This window comes from Microdochium trichocladiopsis, assembly GCF_020744255.1.
Source record: "Microdochium trichocladiopsis strain MPI-CAGE-CH-0230 chromosome Unknown B0I36scaffold_7, whole genome shotgun sequence".
Taxonomy (NCBI): domain Eukaryota; kingdom Fungi; phylum Ascomycota; class Sordariomycetes; order Xylariales; family Microdochiaceae; genus Microdochium; species Microdochium trichocladiopsis.
In genome coordinates, this window is record NW_025763550.1 from 2,155,738 (window position 1) to 2,171,858 (window position 16,121).

The window sequence follows — 16,121 nt, forward strand, 5'->3', positions numbered from 1 at the left end:
TTGATTCGAGGCTCTGCGGGCTCGTGAGCCCGCGAACGCCACTGACGAGATGGGTGACCGGTAGTTGGACGTGGCGCCGAGGGTTGGCGCGCCCGACGACCGTTGGGAAGGGCAAGTTTTGTTTGGTGAGTGACGGCTGCACCGTGCTACAGCACTGATCTGAGCCAAGGATACGTAAGGAGGTACGCTTGGTTATGCGACTGGTGCTACGTGCCCGAGGTCCAAGGTCGTCGCATGACCTGGCGCCAGAGGCAGGAACCGCAACGCCATCTAGAAGCATGTATGGAGTAGTGATGTGTCACGGAAATGCGAATCGTGGAATAATGAGGGTGGAGACCGAAGGGGGGTCTCGGTGGTGCGTGCGGAAGCTGGTGATAGGAGTTTCCACGGCGGGATTCGACCAAGTCGCGTGCGTGCTGGAGGAGAGAGTGCCACTGCGCAGGACGCAACCGCCTGGGCAGCCAAGGCGACAACTTGTCCGGGGGGCCCCTGCAAGCAGTGCCTTCCTGATGCAGGCGGCGGCGGGCCCACACCCCCTTCCCTCATCCCCGTCGCCCGCGACTCGCAAGGACGGGGGGGGATCCAATTCTCCGCACACCACTCGAGCACCAAGCACCGGGAAGCAATCCTAAGCACTCCAAGCACCTCCTCCAAGCACTGGTGGGGCCCTTGGCGCCTGCCCGTGCAATTTCGCTCCAGTATGCGGAGATCCAGGGTGGTTCCCCCAAAGGGCCCGCACCAGCAGGGGCTCCTGCCTGCCCGTATTAGCACCCTTCACTTGCTCCAGACTTCGCATTATACGCCCAGCGAGCCCTGAGCTGCTTCTGCGCGCCCGGCAGGAGTCTACCAGCCAGCTCGATCGCCACGAGTCGGCGCGCTGGAGCTTACTGCTGCTTGATTCCCGATCCTGTCTCACATATAATCCTCATGCCCCTCGCCCTCCCGCAGCTTTCCCTTCCCTCCTCCCCTCTCTGTTAAGCCGTTCCTTTCACGCGCTACCACTCCTGCTAGCTTTCCCTCCCGTGATCAAGCAAGCAAGCGAGAGAGCTCTCTTTCCATCATGGCAGTGACCGACTCGCCTCCCAATGGCGGCAGCGAGGAGAAGAACGTTGGCGTCCCTGCCTACGTCTCCTCTGCTGGCGGCGCCCCCGACTTTACCGACATTGAGGGTCCTGCGCGTGACGAGGACTGGGCCACTCGCAATGGCCTCAGCCTCAACTCTTTCAAGAAGCGCTCCTACGGCCACGGCATCGTCGAGCTCGACCGCTCCATGAAGCCTCGCCACCTTCACATGATCGCCATTGGTGGCTCCATTGGTGCCGGCTTCTTTGTCGGCTCTGGCAGTGCTCTTCGCAAGGGCGGCCCTGGTTTCCTCCTCATCGACTTCATGATTATGGGTATCATGATCTTCAACGTTGCCTTCGCTCTTGGTGAACTCGGTAGGTCACAACACATCCACAGCGCGAGCGCAACTTCGCACGAGCCGGCCCTGACAATGATAATATAGCTGTCATGTACCCCGTTACTGGTGGTTTCTACACGTACTCTGCTCGCTTCATCGACCCCAGCTGGGGTTTTGCCATGGGCTGGAACTATGTAAGCCACACATTCTCTGTGCAATTTCCTGCCGACTTGTCCACTAACGCTCTCGCGCCCTCCAGGTATTTCGTGAGTCTCTATATGCGCACCAGCACGGTCGCCGACACCACCCCTCCAGCATTCACTAACACCGACCTTTATTAGAATGGCTTATCGTCGTACCTTTGGAACTCACTGTCTGCGCCATCTCCATCGCATACTGGGACGCCGAAACGAGTCCAGCCGTATGGATCACCGTCTTCTGGGTCTTCCTCATCATCGTCAACGTCTTTGGAACCCTGGGTTACGCCGAGGAAGAGTTCTGGGCCTCGCTTCTCAAGCTTAGCGCCATCGTCATTTTCATGATTATTAGCTTTGTCCTTGTCCTTGGTGGTGGCCCCAAGGATGGCCGCTATGGCGAGTACTGGGGCGCACGCTATTGGTATGATCCTGGTGCTTTCGCCAACGGCTTCAAGGGCTTCTGCTCGGTCTTCGTCACTGCCGCCTTCAGTTTCAGTGGTACTGAGCTGGTTGGTCTGGCTGCCGCCGAGACTCCCAACCCTGCCAAGTCGCTGCCCAGTGCCATCCGTCAGGTCTTCTGGCGTATTACCCTGTAAGTCTGCCTGCCTGCCGTCTCGGTCACAAACACGTGTGTTTTAGCTATCTGTTCGCCTTGCTGACCCTAGCCGATTATCTTGCCCTAGGTTCTACGTTCTTGGCCTGTTTTTCGTCGGTCTCCTGGTCCCCTACAACGATGACGCTTTGTTGGGCTCCTCTAGCAACGACCCTGCTGCCTCGCCCTTCGTGCTCATCGGCAAGTATGCCGGCCTCAGGGGCTTCGACCACTTCATGAACGTCATTATCCTGGTTTCGGTCGTCTCCATTGGAGTTTCAGGTGTTTATGGTGGCTCCAGAACCCTGACCGGTCTTGCCCAGCAGGGTTACGCTCCCAAGATCTTTACCTACGTCGACAAGAGTGGCCGTCCTTTGGCCTCCGTTGGTGTTCACCTCCTCTTCGGTGCTCTTGCCTACATGACTCTCTCCGCTGGTGGTGTCGTTGTGTTCAACTGGTTCCTCTCGCTTTCCGGCCTTGCCGCTCTGTTCACCTGGGGCTCCATCTGCTATGCCCACATCCGCTTCCGCCAAGCTTGGGCCTACCACGGCCACACTCTGGATGAGATTCCTTTCCAGGCTGTCGGTGGTGTCTACGGCTCATGGATGGGCCTCTTCCTCGTTGTTCTCGTCCTTATCTTCGCAGTACGTGTCACTTTCCTCGCCGCCCTTGGCAGTACCTGACTTGTTGGGATGTTATTACTGACGTGCTCGCTAGCTCTACACTGCCATCTCTCCTATTGGCAAGGACCTCAACACTGCCGAGGGTTTCTTCGCCGACTACCTTGCCATTTTTGTCGTCATTGTCTTCTGGATCATCGGCTATCTTTGGAAGCGCACTGGCTGGCTCAAGCTGTCGCAGATCGATGTCGACACCGGCCGTCGCCAGCTCGATGTGCAATTGATTGCCGACTATCGTGCCCACGTTGCCGCCATGCCTACGTGGCGCCGCATCATGCACCACCTCTTCTAAGGGGATGCGCGTCATCCTTGAGAAGTATTTCCAAACATCCGAACATCTACGTCTACGGAATGTCAGATCTCGGATTTTGCGGCATTAACAAGTCAACACTTGCAACGCCGCTCAGTTGCCAATGGACGTAACGAAGATTCTCCCTTGCACTTATCAGATACCACTACGCTTGGATTGTTTTGGAGGCTCGATATAATAAATTTCGAAAGGAAATCTGTAGCTGTATCCAAACATTCGAAAGCGTTCACTTCCTTTCAATGAATCTCTTGCCATGTGCACCTAGATCAGGTTCAATGTCCGCCATTCCAGATCCGTACAGTGATACCCCCCTGCCATCCGATACGTCACAAGTGGCATCGGAGGCGCAAGGCGATGTTGCGGCCGTTTCTTTACACTTTGCTTCTTTCCTGAGCTCGTATCTCTGATCTGCCCCGAAGTACACGGCGTAAGCGCAACAGCCACAGTGGCCCAAGTCAAAAGTGAACATATTCTGAACAAATTCTGACGATGGTAGACCAGCAATATGGTGTGAAATCCATAAGACTGCCTAGACAGTAAATTCATTGCTATATGGATAATCAGTATAGCCCCGCGGTGACTCGGAACTGTAGAATGTGTTTCGGTCGTAGGGGTTGAGCTTCGAACCCTGCCTGAGCCGGAACACAAGATCGGGATTGGCGATGAAGTGTCTGCCAAACACCACCACAATCTGTTTGAGCGAGTGTTCTGTATCAACCAGTCTGCGTGCTGACTCCAATCCATATGCACCAGCAACCAAAATCGGGCCCTCCCAGATGTCATAAGCAAAGTCAAGGCGCTCTGGGCAGGCATGAACATCCTGTCCCACAACGTCTTCGCTGCCGGAGATACGTGATTCGACGAGATGAAGGTAAGCAAGATCGCTCCACCTTCCCTTGATCTGGTTCAGCAGATGAGTAAATTGTGGTATCGGATCAGCCATCCGCATGTCTTGGAACGTGCTCCACGGGCTGAGCCGCAAGCCGACACGGTCGGCACCCAAAGCGTCGACCAGAGCCTCGAGCACTTCGAGCACGGCGCGCGCCCGGTTCTCGTTGCTACCGCCGTACTCATCAGTGCGCTGATTGCTGACGTCTTGGAGGAACTGATCGAGCAAGTAACCGTTGGCAACATGACACTCGACACCATCGAAGCCGGCACGTACTGCATTCTTTGCAGCCGCGGTGAAGTCCCGTATCATCTGCTTGATATCGTCGATGGTCATGGCGAGCGGCAGAACATCGGGTCTGTCGCGCAAGGGGATGGCGCTTGGCGCAATAATCGGAACGCCCTCCTTCTCAGCCGTGTCTGCATCTGCGGCCCGGCCCATGGCGAAGATCTGGCAAAAGATGAAGCTTCCTCGGCGGTGGACCTCATCGGTTATCTCCCGCCACGCGTCAACCTGATCCTCGTTCCAAATACCTGGCGCGTGAGGGAAGCCTCCCGCCGCGGCCGAGACAAAGGTGCCCTCCGTGATGATGAGAGTGCCAGGTACGCAGGCCCGCTGGCCATAGTACTCCTTCATAAGGCGCGTTGGCACGCGGTCGTGCGTGGCACGTTTGCGCGTGAGTGGCGCCATGGCGATTCGATGCTGGATCTGGACTTTGCCAACCTTCAGCGGCTGGAAGAGGCGACTTTCCGTGGACATGACGGGGCGTGTGCTTTTCTGGATCTGGATGGCACAATGGTAAAAGGTAGGATATGATCGGAGCATGTACTGAAGGATGAAAGCGAGGACTTAGAAGTGTACAAAGCCTTCCAGGGGTTTTATAGATAATTTCAGGAGTCAATTGCTGGGCTTGTCCTAGGTTATTCTGCAAAACGTACCGGCTAGAAGCGAGTTTCACTTACAAATCCTTTCACCGCACAAGCAGCCCGATCCACGCTTGTGGCACATCTGGGCCGCGAGATAGATGAACGTTGACAAATCAATTCGACGGTCTAAAGTTACCGACATGCATACACGGAGCCACGAAGTGGCTGGTTGTTGGCGACCCGGCGAGCCAAAGAACCCTATGTCGTAGGATGTTGAGTACCGAATCGGGAGACATTACACTTCCATTAAGGGCAGCCTCATACTGCCGTTTAGGGAAACAACATACTGCCGTTTAGGGAAATGACATAGTGCCATTTCGAGCTGGTCCCACTTGTCTCCGTGTTCAGTATTGTGGAACTAACTAAGCGTGATACCGCTTGTGGGCCTCAAAGAAGATGCCTGGTCGCGGGACACGCAAGTGGAGGCCACGAGCGAGTGGCCTTGAACGCCATCGTATCAACCACTGCAGTGAAGGAAATCATGTCTATTATAATGCTGGTACTGTGTCTTATAAATGGCCCATTCCACCATGCACGGTATGAATACAAGGAGGAAGCACGGTCGAAAGTGCGTCCGAACCGCTACAGCCGTTGAGAACCAGGAGCCGGACCCGCGAGGTCATTTGCTGGCAATCGTACTCTTGTCTGAAGAGTTCTCGACTTCTTGCCAGAAGCTCTCGAAATAGACCGAGAAGGCCCTTTCTGACCAGATGTAATTTCTCGCAAATGATAGAGCCGTTGGCCAACCAGACGTTGCTTTGTGCCGGAAGCCGTTGTTACGGATGCACACATTTTGCGTGGATCGCATGTGCGCGAGGAACTCCGATCGCAAAGGGGAGCCGGCTGGAGAAAAAGCTCCGCCAACAAATACCAACCACGTCAATATATCTGGATATACATTCCACGTAGGCTCCGAGAGGCAGCACCGAAGACTCTGGAGCAGTTTGGAAGCTAGATATGGCTGCACAAGCGAGTCAGTAAGAGCTCGATGCTAACAACCTCGCACACAAAATGAGATAGACGCGGAGCTCTGCTGATAAGATGGCGAAGACATACCGGAGCACCTGACGTTCGCCAGATGCGGCATCGAAGCATTGTGCAGCATAAGTAAGCTGCGACTCGCAAAGACTCCTGCAACGAGCCCTCGCTCTCCCCGGTCATCTCTACTGCATCCGAGAGCCTCGACTGAATCGAAGCTTGGTGATTATCAATCTGCGCTGGAGGCAGATTGGTTGCCTCTCCAAACAGCGACGCATCTCTGACCAGCTGGAACGCCTGGATATCTTTCAATACCTCGATGAAGTCACTCGAGAGCAAATGAGATATTGGCCTGAAGCCCTCTTGAAGATAAAACGCACTGCATGGAATGCTTGCGGAGTCTCGCCGCCATTTGAGCTCCTCGAACGTGCTATGATGGACAATTCGGGCTGAACCTGTCATGACTGATGCATTCAGATCTTGCCTGCGACCCCCATTTCAGTTGCAGAACTTAGAAAACCAAGGACATCATATTAGCTTACCAGAAGATCGCGCGTTTCATTTCAGCGGACAGGTAAAGACTTGAGCCGTTTTCTGCAAAGAGCATATGCTTGACAGCATTCATGTGAAGCTGAACCTGACTTGTGGTCGAGAGTCGAGCCTTGCACGGGAACCTCGTTCAGTAAAGCTCTGTTGCGGCATATCTGGAGATGAATCAAGAATCGGTGAGAAGATACTCACTTCTATGCCAGCAAGGAGTAGTATGGCCGCCAAAGTCGACTCCAAGGCCGCTGCATCCACTGATTGAACCCTGGAGGCGATCACTCTTAGTGCTCGGCTCTGGTACTCGAGACCTCTCCGGTCCAGTAAGCCAGCCTTCGCGAATGAGACTGTCAACATTGCGGCGCTCCGGAGGGCGGGATCATGGTTGCTCTGATGAATGACTTTGCTGAAGTTGTTTAGCACCAGCTCATCCGCAACGGTGAAGGCTGGCACCATGTATTTGCTTCTGTCTGTATCGGAGACCACAGGATGAGCGATCTGATCTAAAGATGCGAAGTTGATAGACTCTACAGAGTCAAGAACAGGCATAACTCACGCGCTCGCAACCAGCTCTGCAGCTCCTCCGTGTCTCCGGCAAGTAGATCGAAAGCGTCCAAAGCTGGCACAGGCTCTGCTGCAGCGACCTTCTTTCCGAGAGAGGCAGCTCTAAGTTGCGGACGCCTTCCATTTAGTAACTTGCGGTCTATACAATTGCGAAAGTTGCCACCGTTCGCCCGCTCAAGTCGTCGTTTTCTTTCGAGCCCAGCCTTGACCGCACGAGATCGGGCCTCACTCGGTGACCCGTTTGCTTGAGCCAAGGGGAAGCTTGCCTGCCCCGAATTTACAATGAAATATAAGTCATGACTTTCGGCATTAGAACGCGTGGGCAGCCCCATGTTGGATTGTACCACGATACGTGCACGTCCGATGTGGCACCAGGCTTCGGAAATCAAGGTGTGTAGGTCGCAAGTGCGTTGACAGCGCTGCATACGACGGCAAGATGTCTAGATCGGGACCCGGCGACATCGATCCATGACATCAAGTTTGCATGGTGTGAGCTGCTGGGGCTGACCTTCAATCCCCGCCACCGTCGTGTCACGATTTATATTGATTGAATGTACTGGGATCTGCTCATCAAACTGTGCCTCTACCGGCTGGCTCGCGTGAGTAGGCATTCCATCCCGTCTGCTGACAAATCAGTAGTAACCTGGATCTTGTCCCACATCTCGTTACTCAATTCCGACGATGACGGAAGTCGCACGTGACGGCAGACGTGGATAGCAGCCAGGGATCTGTTGCTGCTGGCACAGTATAATGTAATTCGACAATTGCGGTTGTATTTCGTTCCAGAAGCGTACAATGCTATAGAGAGGCTTGCCGTTCAATCAATCATAAACCTGCCTACCCTGGCATGACCAACTCCGTACTCCTTGTAGCCGCAAAAGTTATCCGAGATTAATTACACAATCCGTGTCTTGCCACGTAAAGTGGCGGTCCTTGTGCTCGCTTCTCACGTTCACCATGAGTAGCCATTGACCGGCGTCGTCTGCGCAGCCGAACAGTCAAACGCTAGATGATGCCCAGAAATCTGCCCAGTGAAAGTTTCATATATGTGCTTCAATGTTGACGAGCTGCGGGAGAAACAAGCCCTTCGTATGGACGGATACCTGTGGCAGCTGCTTTCCATATGTCGCTTCAAACAAGTACCGCGCTCTGCCGTTTTGCAAGGTGACTGGCTGGCAGCAGCTTGTGATGACCGAATTCACGAGCAACCAAGTTCCTTACCCCACCCAACACGTGGATGTGCCCAGCGTTTTCTAGGTAGGGAATGGCGTTACGCGAAACCCCCAACTGGTGTCATTGGGGAGCCCTAGCGAAGCCACAATGTTGATCTCGCGGCCCTTCTGACGCGAGGCGCGATAGAAGCGTGGCCGAACCTCTGGATTAGCCCAATGTTCGTGCTCTCATTCGAACTCGCCGATCCGTGGACCGAAGTATTCGCCCTCGTCCAATTTGTACAGCACGCAGTCGGTTTTCTCGCAGCCCTGATCAATGACCGTATTGCCCCACCAAGGAAGCTCGATGCCTGGCCACTGCAGAGTGAAGAAAATGATGATAGCGCTGATAGCGATGGCGCTGCTGAAAGATGCTGAAAGGACAAAATTGTATTTTGACCAGAAGATCAAGTACCGTTTCTTGAGATACACCCAAGAAAGCCAGGCCATTGGTACCGCGGGCCAGATGTATCCAAGGTTATATGGAGCCCACATGAGAGCCCCGTAGAACATGGCCACAGGGTGCATTTGGCGCATCCAGGGTTTGGCGATCTTTTTACTGGCGTAGTACATGATAATGGGGGTGATGACACCGATCGGGAAACCGACAAGAAGCCATGTGTACATGCCTCCAGCTCCGAAGACCTTGACAGGTCCTACGGTGCCCCAGATGATAGACGAAGTGAAGAATGTATTAATGCCTGGGCACGACATCCGGTTCGACGCTTCTGGTGTGCAGACATCCCGAATTTCGCGCATCTGAAAGTTGAGAACGCCTATGCAGACGAAGGTCGATATCAGGGTACCGAGCATTTGGGCGACGAAGGTCTGCCGTGGTGGGATCTTGGCGTAATGTCCCAGCTTGAGATCGTTCGAGAACCACAGCGCGTGCGTGCAGGTGACGTAGCCATATGTCTTGAAAAAGTTCATGGCCAGGGCATTGCCTTCAACCCAGCAGCCTCCGATGAACTCTGCAAGGACATTTAGCATAACTTCCACCCCTGTCATGGCTTTGATGATGCCTGTAGGCACCACAAAGACAACACACAAGGCAAGACCAAAAAATACGACTCCAGGGGTTGTATCGGTATCCCAGCCAGCAATACCAGCACATCCAAGTGCCACGGAACTGATCAGAACAATGGCATACCACCAATCCGGCACCTCTTGGTACTTCGCCATCAACCGGCTGTGAACGTCCTGGTATCGGCCTGGACGAGCTTCTCGCCGATTACTGAAGCTGCTCCACAAATTCTTCAGGCCCATGAAGATCTCGTGTCGGTGGTAAAGATATGCGTAGACGAGGGTCGCTGGATAGATGGCAAAGAAAAAGACGTAGACGACCAAATTTGCGGCGGACAGGAAGGGAAACGAGTAAGCCTGGTAGCTAGTCGGATTGAAGAGGCCTTCGGAATCTATCGCCCTTGTGACGTTATACAGATGGCCTCTGTTGTCGTACGTGCGGTTGGAGTTGATGGGGAGGTAGCCGGTGTAGTATGTGTTTGTGAACCAGAACGCGGCCACGCAAATGCAGGCCAAGCACGCCCCAACGAATTTATTCAGCGTCGAGAAGAATGGGATCATCAGCGGGTCTGTTGCGTCGAAGAGCATCGTGTTCCAATCCCACGTCGGCCATGGGTTGATCCCAAGACCGTTGTTGAAGCCAGTCACGGCTGTCAGAATCAGGTTGTCTGGAGCTATCCAGGTCATCCAGCTGAATATGCTCAGTGCCTGGAAAAGATAGTTGGGAAACCAAAAGTAGAAGAACATGGCGGCGAAAGTCCAAGCAAAGAACTTGAGCCGGGATATCGTAAAGATCCGACCAAACGGGCTGGGAGCTGGCGCGTTCTTGTCCGAGTGAAAAGCGCCGTTCATGGCGATCGTAACAAGCGAGGCCGGCCACACGCAGTAGGACGGGTAGACCAGAAACCGGCGGAGGATACCAGCCAGTCCATACCCGATGAAGTTTGTGGAGAGTGCAATGACAATTTGATAGCCGAATTGCCCAGCGTAAGATTGGTTGAAGTACATTGGCAGGTACTGAACCCAGATGATGTTTGCCGTGTAGGGTGTGTTCCAAGAGGCGTTGGCCATGATTGTAATGAGCATATGCTCCTTCTTTGAAAAGGGCCCTGGATTCAAAGAATGGCGGATGCCGAACAAGGTGAATCCGACATCGGGCAGTATCTTCTCGCACATCTTGCCGACCGGATATGCCAGTAATTGGGCAACGTTGGCCTGCACCGTGATGGCAGGTTGGCGAATGGAGAAGAATTGGTTGATGAAGGCGAGGATCACCGCGAAGCCCATGCCGATCAACCAGGCACGCAAGGTGCCACATGGCAGGGTGTCGTCGTCATGGTTGTCAACGACAGCACGCACTTCCGAGTATGGGCTGTTTGTGATGATGAGGGCTGCTTCCAGCTTCATCTCCTCGATAAGGACAGCGTGCTTCTCAGGGTCCTTGAAAAGGGCCTCGTTGCCTGGCAGAGTGAGTATGAGCTGAGTTTACACGCGGCCCCACTCAAGCAGTGGAAAAGAGAGCGCGTACCTAAGAACAACTTCATGCGATCAATGATACTATATGGAAAATTTGGGTCATGCTCGTGGATGGCGAGAGCCTTCTGCATCATAGAGCGGACCTCATCGAGGGTCAGAGTGTCGGCAAACTCCTTGGCCTCGATGAGATCTTCTTCAGTGACATTGAGATCACTACGAGCCGGGGTCAGTGAGCTGGGTAGGGTGGGTGGGTAGAGAGGGTGACATACGCCTCGACCTGGGCATCAAGAGGAATGTCAATGTCGCTACCAAAGATGCCATGGGAGTCTGAGCCTGGTGCGTCGACGAGCTCTGGGCCCTTTTCCTTGCCGTCGACGACGTCCACAGCCGGCGCGGGCTTGATGGCTGGAGAAGGTTCTGCCATGGTGGTACTGGGGCGCAGGGTCAGCTGGAGGTGTCGCAAGGCGAGAGGCGAAGACGCCGCGGAGGCAGCATGAGCGGGCGGCAGCAGCTTGGAGCCGGCCCTCAGATATAACTGCAGCGCGTGCCCGAGTTGTCCAGTTTGTGGAGGCTCGCCTGTGCCCGCGAAGATGAAGCCGACGATTCTAGGCACGGGCAACCGGCAAGGCGAGTGAACAGGGGTACCGCGTGAGCAATTGCAGTCCCGGAGTGCGAGGACAGCGGCGGGACTGGTTAGACAGGCAGGGCGTGAGACAATTCAGAGGAAGCGGCGGCACGGCGCGGAGGGGTTTGCCGGGGCAGCCGTGGAGATGCTGGCGGGCAGAGGAACGGGTCGAAGGGCTCGTTCACAGGATGGATGGGAAGCGACAATTGTAGGTGCGCTTAGCTGTGCAGCGCAACAGCGGTCGTGGTTGAGTACGTGCAGTGCGTTGCAGGTGCCGCAAGACAACACGCTGGAGGTCATTGGAAAACCGACGTGCTGAGGACGGACGCGGTGCCAGGTAAGGGCTGCGGGCACGCTGTGGGGCTCGGCTCATGCTTGCCGTGCTGCCCAGGTAGCCCGGCGCTCTGGGCGCCAGCGGCAAGGTTGCAGCTCGCTGCCAGAGCCGCCCGCAGGCGCCACGCCCGGTGCCGGTCTTCCGTCCCGCTGATGTCAGTGTCACCCGCCCACCAGAAAAAACTGCAGCTCGACCTTAAGTTTACTCCAGATGTCCCACTCCCTGCCCGAGACATCTCTTCAACCCAAAGCCCCTGTAGTCGCCCAGGCCACGGCACTCGTGGCAGCCAGCCCTCCCTACGGGGTGCTGCCAATGCCTGACTGCCGCGTCTGGACTTGTCGCTCTCTGTGGGTCGGTCCATACCTTGAGGTAGGTTCGTCGAATGCGCGCCGGCTATCCATGCCGGGCCACACTGGCCAAGACCCCTTTGTCCATGCCAACCCAAACTCTATCCGCCTCCCCGACGGGTGATTTTCCTCACAGACAACGTCAGCTAACCCCCTGGCGTCGTCGACACGCAGCACAGCCACGCGTGCCAAGCACAACCACCAGAAGCTCCTCCACCGTCCCCGCCAACGCACACTTAACACAGTACGGAGCATGTACTACATACAGAACGATCTACGGCCGATTGGTCCTGCTTGTCCTTGACTCGGGCAAACCCCATGACGCTCCACGAAGATTGCAGATGATGGGCAAGACAGGCACAGTCGCCACCAAACATGGTTCCGTCACCTCCATGCAATAGTAGTGCGCTTAGCACTCGAGACCCTGCATGAATACAAGTCCCCCCTCCAAATACAAATGATTTCCCAGTCGGAGACTCGCCTTGCGCACAACTACGTGCAATCACGCCAATATGTACTCCCAGTGCTGCAACCATCACAATCACGTGCAGCACTCGAATACCGTGGACGATAATCGCAGTTTTCTGGTCCAAGGACACATTCGGATAGCCAACAAGGCTAGCTGTGAGATATCGTCAATCCGACAAGTCTTGAACAAGCATCATGCCATCGAGGCACTCTATCTCAATTCCATCCAGAGGCTTCATCCTTCAGCGCCCACATCAGTACTCGCCCCTGACCTTCGGAGCTTGCGCCATGCGTCCGAGACAGTACGTAGTCATCCCGGGATGCGTCCCGGAGAGTCCCTATTATAAGCACTTTCCAGCGCGTCTATGTAGGTTAAATTCTACTTAAGCGTCGGAGTAGAGGAGATCGAGAAGCGATGTCCATTCCGCGCTATTGCCGCCACTGGCCGAATTTGGATCCACCAGCTTTTCTCGACTAAGCTGGAACTTCGACTTTCGCGACTCAACCACCAGTACGCCGCCGTCGGTGGCGCCAGCAGAACCGAGAACACCACCTCCAGACCCTCCACTGACACCAGTATTTGCTGCATCCACAGTAAAATGTGCCAGCACGCCACCTTTGCCATCCATCCGTGCCGTGATGCGGAAGTAGTGTCGGCCTTGTTCGTTGGCCTTGCGCACAGGGACAAACTGCAAGTCGTTTTCCTGGCACCAGTTCTCAACAAGCATTCGGAAATTCTTGGGCCGCTCAGCAGTGGCCCCATTACCACCCTGCCGTGGTTGCTCGCCGTGCTGCTGACGATGGTGCGGCCTGTCGGCATTGTGACGGTCATGTTTATCTCTCCGTGATGTTGATGACGAGTGGTGAGAGCTGTCTCGCCCTGCTCTTGGCGATTTTGCCATCTTCTGGGCTGGCTTACCATCTGGAAGTGGCAGCTTACCTGTCGAAAGAGCTTCGTCGCCAAGGTCTAGAGCTGTCTCAATCAAATCGGTGCCCTTTTCGAACTCGGCCATGATCGTCGGGTGCGATGTGATCTCAGCAGGTAATGCTTCATCATGCCACCACATGTACCAATCTCCTAGCTCGACGAAGTTGACATCGGGGCTGGTTATCCACGCGTGAAGGAGGTTGTGCCACATCGGGAACACCTCTGCTGCTACCACCTCTGCCACCATTGAAGTCGAGATGATTGTGGTCCACTCCAGCGCGCCCTGAAGCATCGCGAGGTACGGCTCCTGATCGCTGGGGTCTACACGAAAGTTCCTACGCAAGAACCGGGCCATGCTAGGGAGGATATGGTGCATGACCAGCGGCCGCCACTGGTCCTGTTCCTTGCTTGGTCGGAAAACATCCTTCCACTGTCGGATGCCCGGGATAACACCACGATCGAACTCCCAAACATCAATAAGCTGCCTGAACTTGCGACGGACGTCCGCCACAATGCCAGTCCCTTTTGGGTCGAGATGATGGGCAGGAAGATGTTCCAGCCATGGGAAAAGCCAGAGGTGCAAAAGATTGTGCTGTTTCTTCCGTGGCTTCCAGTTCGCAATGGCGTCATTGAGCCTGCGCACAACTTGCTCAATAATCTGAATGTGGACAAAGCCTGGGAAAAGCTCCTTCCACCGCTCGAGTACGGACAATAGGGGGGCAGGGTCGAATACGTCCCAACTTTGTGCCACGGTTGTGACTAGCTTCGGGAAAATGAGCTTGTATATCATGCTCTCGTATGGGGTTGACGACTTCTGATGATGACGATGTGTGCCGTCAACGACAGTGTCCGCCCAACGGGACACCGCATTTTGGCCCGTTATCTTCTTAAGTCCAAGCGTGCCTCTGATCTCGGCTAAGTCGGTAGCGAAATTGCCGAGCTTAGGATCCTCTAGCGGTTGCCAGCCTTGGACCGCATCTCTGAGGAAGGGGTGAACAGCAGCGACTGCGACTGCAGCTAGATCTTCATCTGTCGTGTGTTCTGATGATGTAGCTTCCACCTTCTTCAAGGCAGCGATGACGGGATCCCACTCCTTATCCGCGGCTGCCCGAGAAATTCCATCCAGGACGGATGAGAACATTTTCATTTCGCCAAAGTCGCTCTCGATTTCGTCCACTTCTTGTTGGCGCTGGTGCAATTCCATGTCCAGCCATGCTTTTCGTTCCTCCAAGCTTTTCCATTCCTCCACGAAAGCGCCGAGGTCACTCTGGGCGCGTCGGGCTAGCTTGCGAGCCTCCGTCTGCTCTGCACCTTCAATACCAGCCGTTGGGGTCAACAAGCCTGAGCTCGTTGTCAGGAGTCTTTGATCCCTACCCGTGAGATCCAAAATCGGGGCGAAAGCGTCTGGGATATGTAACCCCGGCGCAGCCTTCTGTATGTCGTTGACCGTCAGGAACTTCGGCTTCGGTGGTCGACGTGGCGTGCTTGCACCGCTCGTGACACCGCTTGCCACCCCGTGAGCCTTTTGTCCTCGTTGCTTGTCTTTCCGCTTCCTCTTCTCATCCTCCGAGTCGCTGACGTCCTCTCCGCGCATCTTCCTTTGTCTCTTTTCCTCCTTCCGCTCACTTGCAGATTTCTCCTTCACAGCACCAAGACCAGCACCCTGAGGCCGGAGCTTTTGCTCAATGATGAGGTTTCGACCCTGGCCCTCGGCACCAAGGCCCTGGCCTTCCTTCCAACCCATCTTCGCCATCATCTTCTGCGCGAAAGTCATCTTCTTGCCAGCGGCGCCTCCGCGAGTACTGAAAGCACTAGGTTTTGGTGTTGTACCGGTTGGCGTCGTCTCGTTCCTATACTCTTCCTTCAGCACAGGCTCCGCTGCCGAGGAGGGAACGAAGCCTCGTCCAAGGGGATTTGTGCCATCATAGCGAGACTTGGATCCGGGCGGGGGTTTGCTCGGTGTTCCATTCGTGCCAGTGAAGCTCAAGCCAGGCGCCACAGCGCGGAATCCCAGGCCGATACCGCCCATGTCTTCGTCTTCATCGTCCTCGCTGTCGTGGTCGCGCGGGCTGTCTTCCGCATTGTACGTATTTCGAGAGGCGCCAAGTCCTGTCTTTAATACCGTATCGTCCTCGTCGTCTTGATCTGAGCCATGGCTATCACCGTCGTAATCATCGGCGTCTGGGCGCATGTCTTTCTTCCCAGCCGAAACGAACGACACATTCTTGTGGCGAAGGTCTTGCTTTGCCTTCCACCTTTGACCGGGCCTTCTGCTGTCATCTTCGCTGTCGGAAGCAAAGATACCCAGTGCGGCACTCTCTTTCGTGTTGCGACCAGTGCGGCGGCGTTTGCGTGGGTTGTAGTCGTGGAAGTCGTCGTCGCGAGGGTCGGCGGACGGTTGCGCATAATCGTCGGCGCCACTATCCTCGTCGCCTTCAGAGGACGAGTAGGCAGCGGCGTCAGCCTTGGAAATCGCACCAGGACCCAACGACATGGCCAGCTCTGCTCGCGCCGTCTGCCGAGACTCGTACGTCTAGGGGGTCGCGATGGGGAGTGAGGTGCTCATAGGTGCGACACGCCTTGTCGTGTTATTGAAGCCGGGCATCAACTGCGAAAATCGGACGATAA

At 55.2% G+C, this 16,121-nt stretch overlaps 5 protein-coding genes across 5 annotated transcripts; 1 reads left to right on the forward strand and 4 right to left on the reverse strand.

Annotated features, from left to right (window-relative positions):
* The first annotated feature begins 812 nt into the window (after positions 1-812).
* B0I36DRAFT_144177 (amino acid permease/ SLC12A domain-containing protein) lies at positions 813-3,285 on the forward strand. Its single transcript, XM_046148422.1, has 6 exons — positions 813-1,439; positions 1,508-1,596; positions 1,662-1,668; positions 1,744-2,191; positions 2,283-2,835; positions 2,909-3,285. The coding sequence occupies exons 1-6, from the start codon at positions 1,061-1,063 to the stop codon at positions 3,161-3,163; spliced, it is 1,731 nt and encodes a 576-aa protein (XP_046010646.1). The 5' UTR covers positions 813-1,060; the 3' UTR covers positions 3,164-3,285.
* Positions 3,286-3,710: 425 nt separating this feature from the next.
* B0I36DRAFT_375518 (uncharacterized protein) lies at positions 3,711-7,413 on the reverse strand (the record flags this gene model as incomplete). The annotated part of the gene is made up of 5 exons (XM_046160374.1): positions 3,711-4,853; positions 5,658-5,957; positions 6,053-6,453; positions 6,649-6,963; positions 7,074-7,413. The coding sequence occupies 5 exons, from the start codon at positions 7,411-7,413 to the stop codon at positions 3,711-3,713; spliced, it is 2,499 nt and encodes an 832-aa protein (XP_046010647.1).
* A 1,068-nt stretch (positions 7,414-8,481) lies between these two features.
* B0I36DRAFT_364993 (OPT oligopeptide transporter protein-domain-containing protein) lies at positions 8,482-11,215 on the reverse strand (the record flags this gene model as incomplete). The annotated part of the gene is made up of 3 exons (XM_046159072.1): positions 8,482-10,775; positions 10,844-11,004; positions 11,061-11,215. 3 exons carry the CDS (start codon positions 11,213-11,215, stop codon positions 8,482-8,484), a joined length of 2,610 nt encoding a protein of 869 aa, XP_046010648.1.
* Positions 11,216-12,280: 1,065 nt separating this feature from the next.
* B0I36DRAFT_144290 (uncharacterized protein) lies at positions 12,281-12,770 on the reverse strand. Its single transcript, XM_046148423.1, has one exon. It carries the CDS (start codon positions 12,631-12,633, stop codon positions 12,334-12,336), a length of 300 nt encoding a protein of 99 aa, XP_046010649.1. The 5' UTR covers positions 12,634-12,770; the 3' UTR covers positions 12,281-12,333.
* A 178-nt stretch (positions 12,771-12,948) lies between these two features.
* B0I36DRAFT_247349 (GC-rich sequence DNA-binding factor-like protein-domain-containing protein) lies at positions 12,949-15,987 on the reverse strand (the record flags this gene model as incomplete). Its single annotated transcript, XM_046150303.1, has 3 exons — positions 12,949-13,403; positions 13,485-15,602; positions 15,657-15,987. The coding sequence occupies 3 exons, from the start codon at positions 15,985-15,987 to the stop codon at positions 12,949-12,951; spliced, it is 2,904 nt and encodes a 967-aa protein (XP_046010650.1).
* Positions 15,988-16,121: the final 134 nt, after the last annotated feature.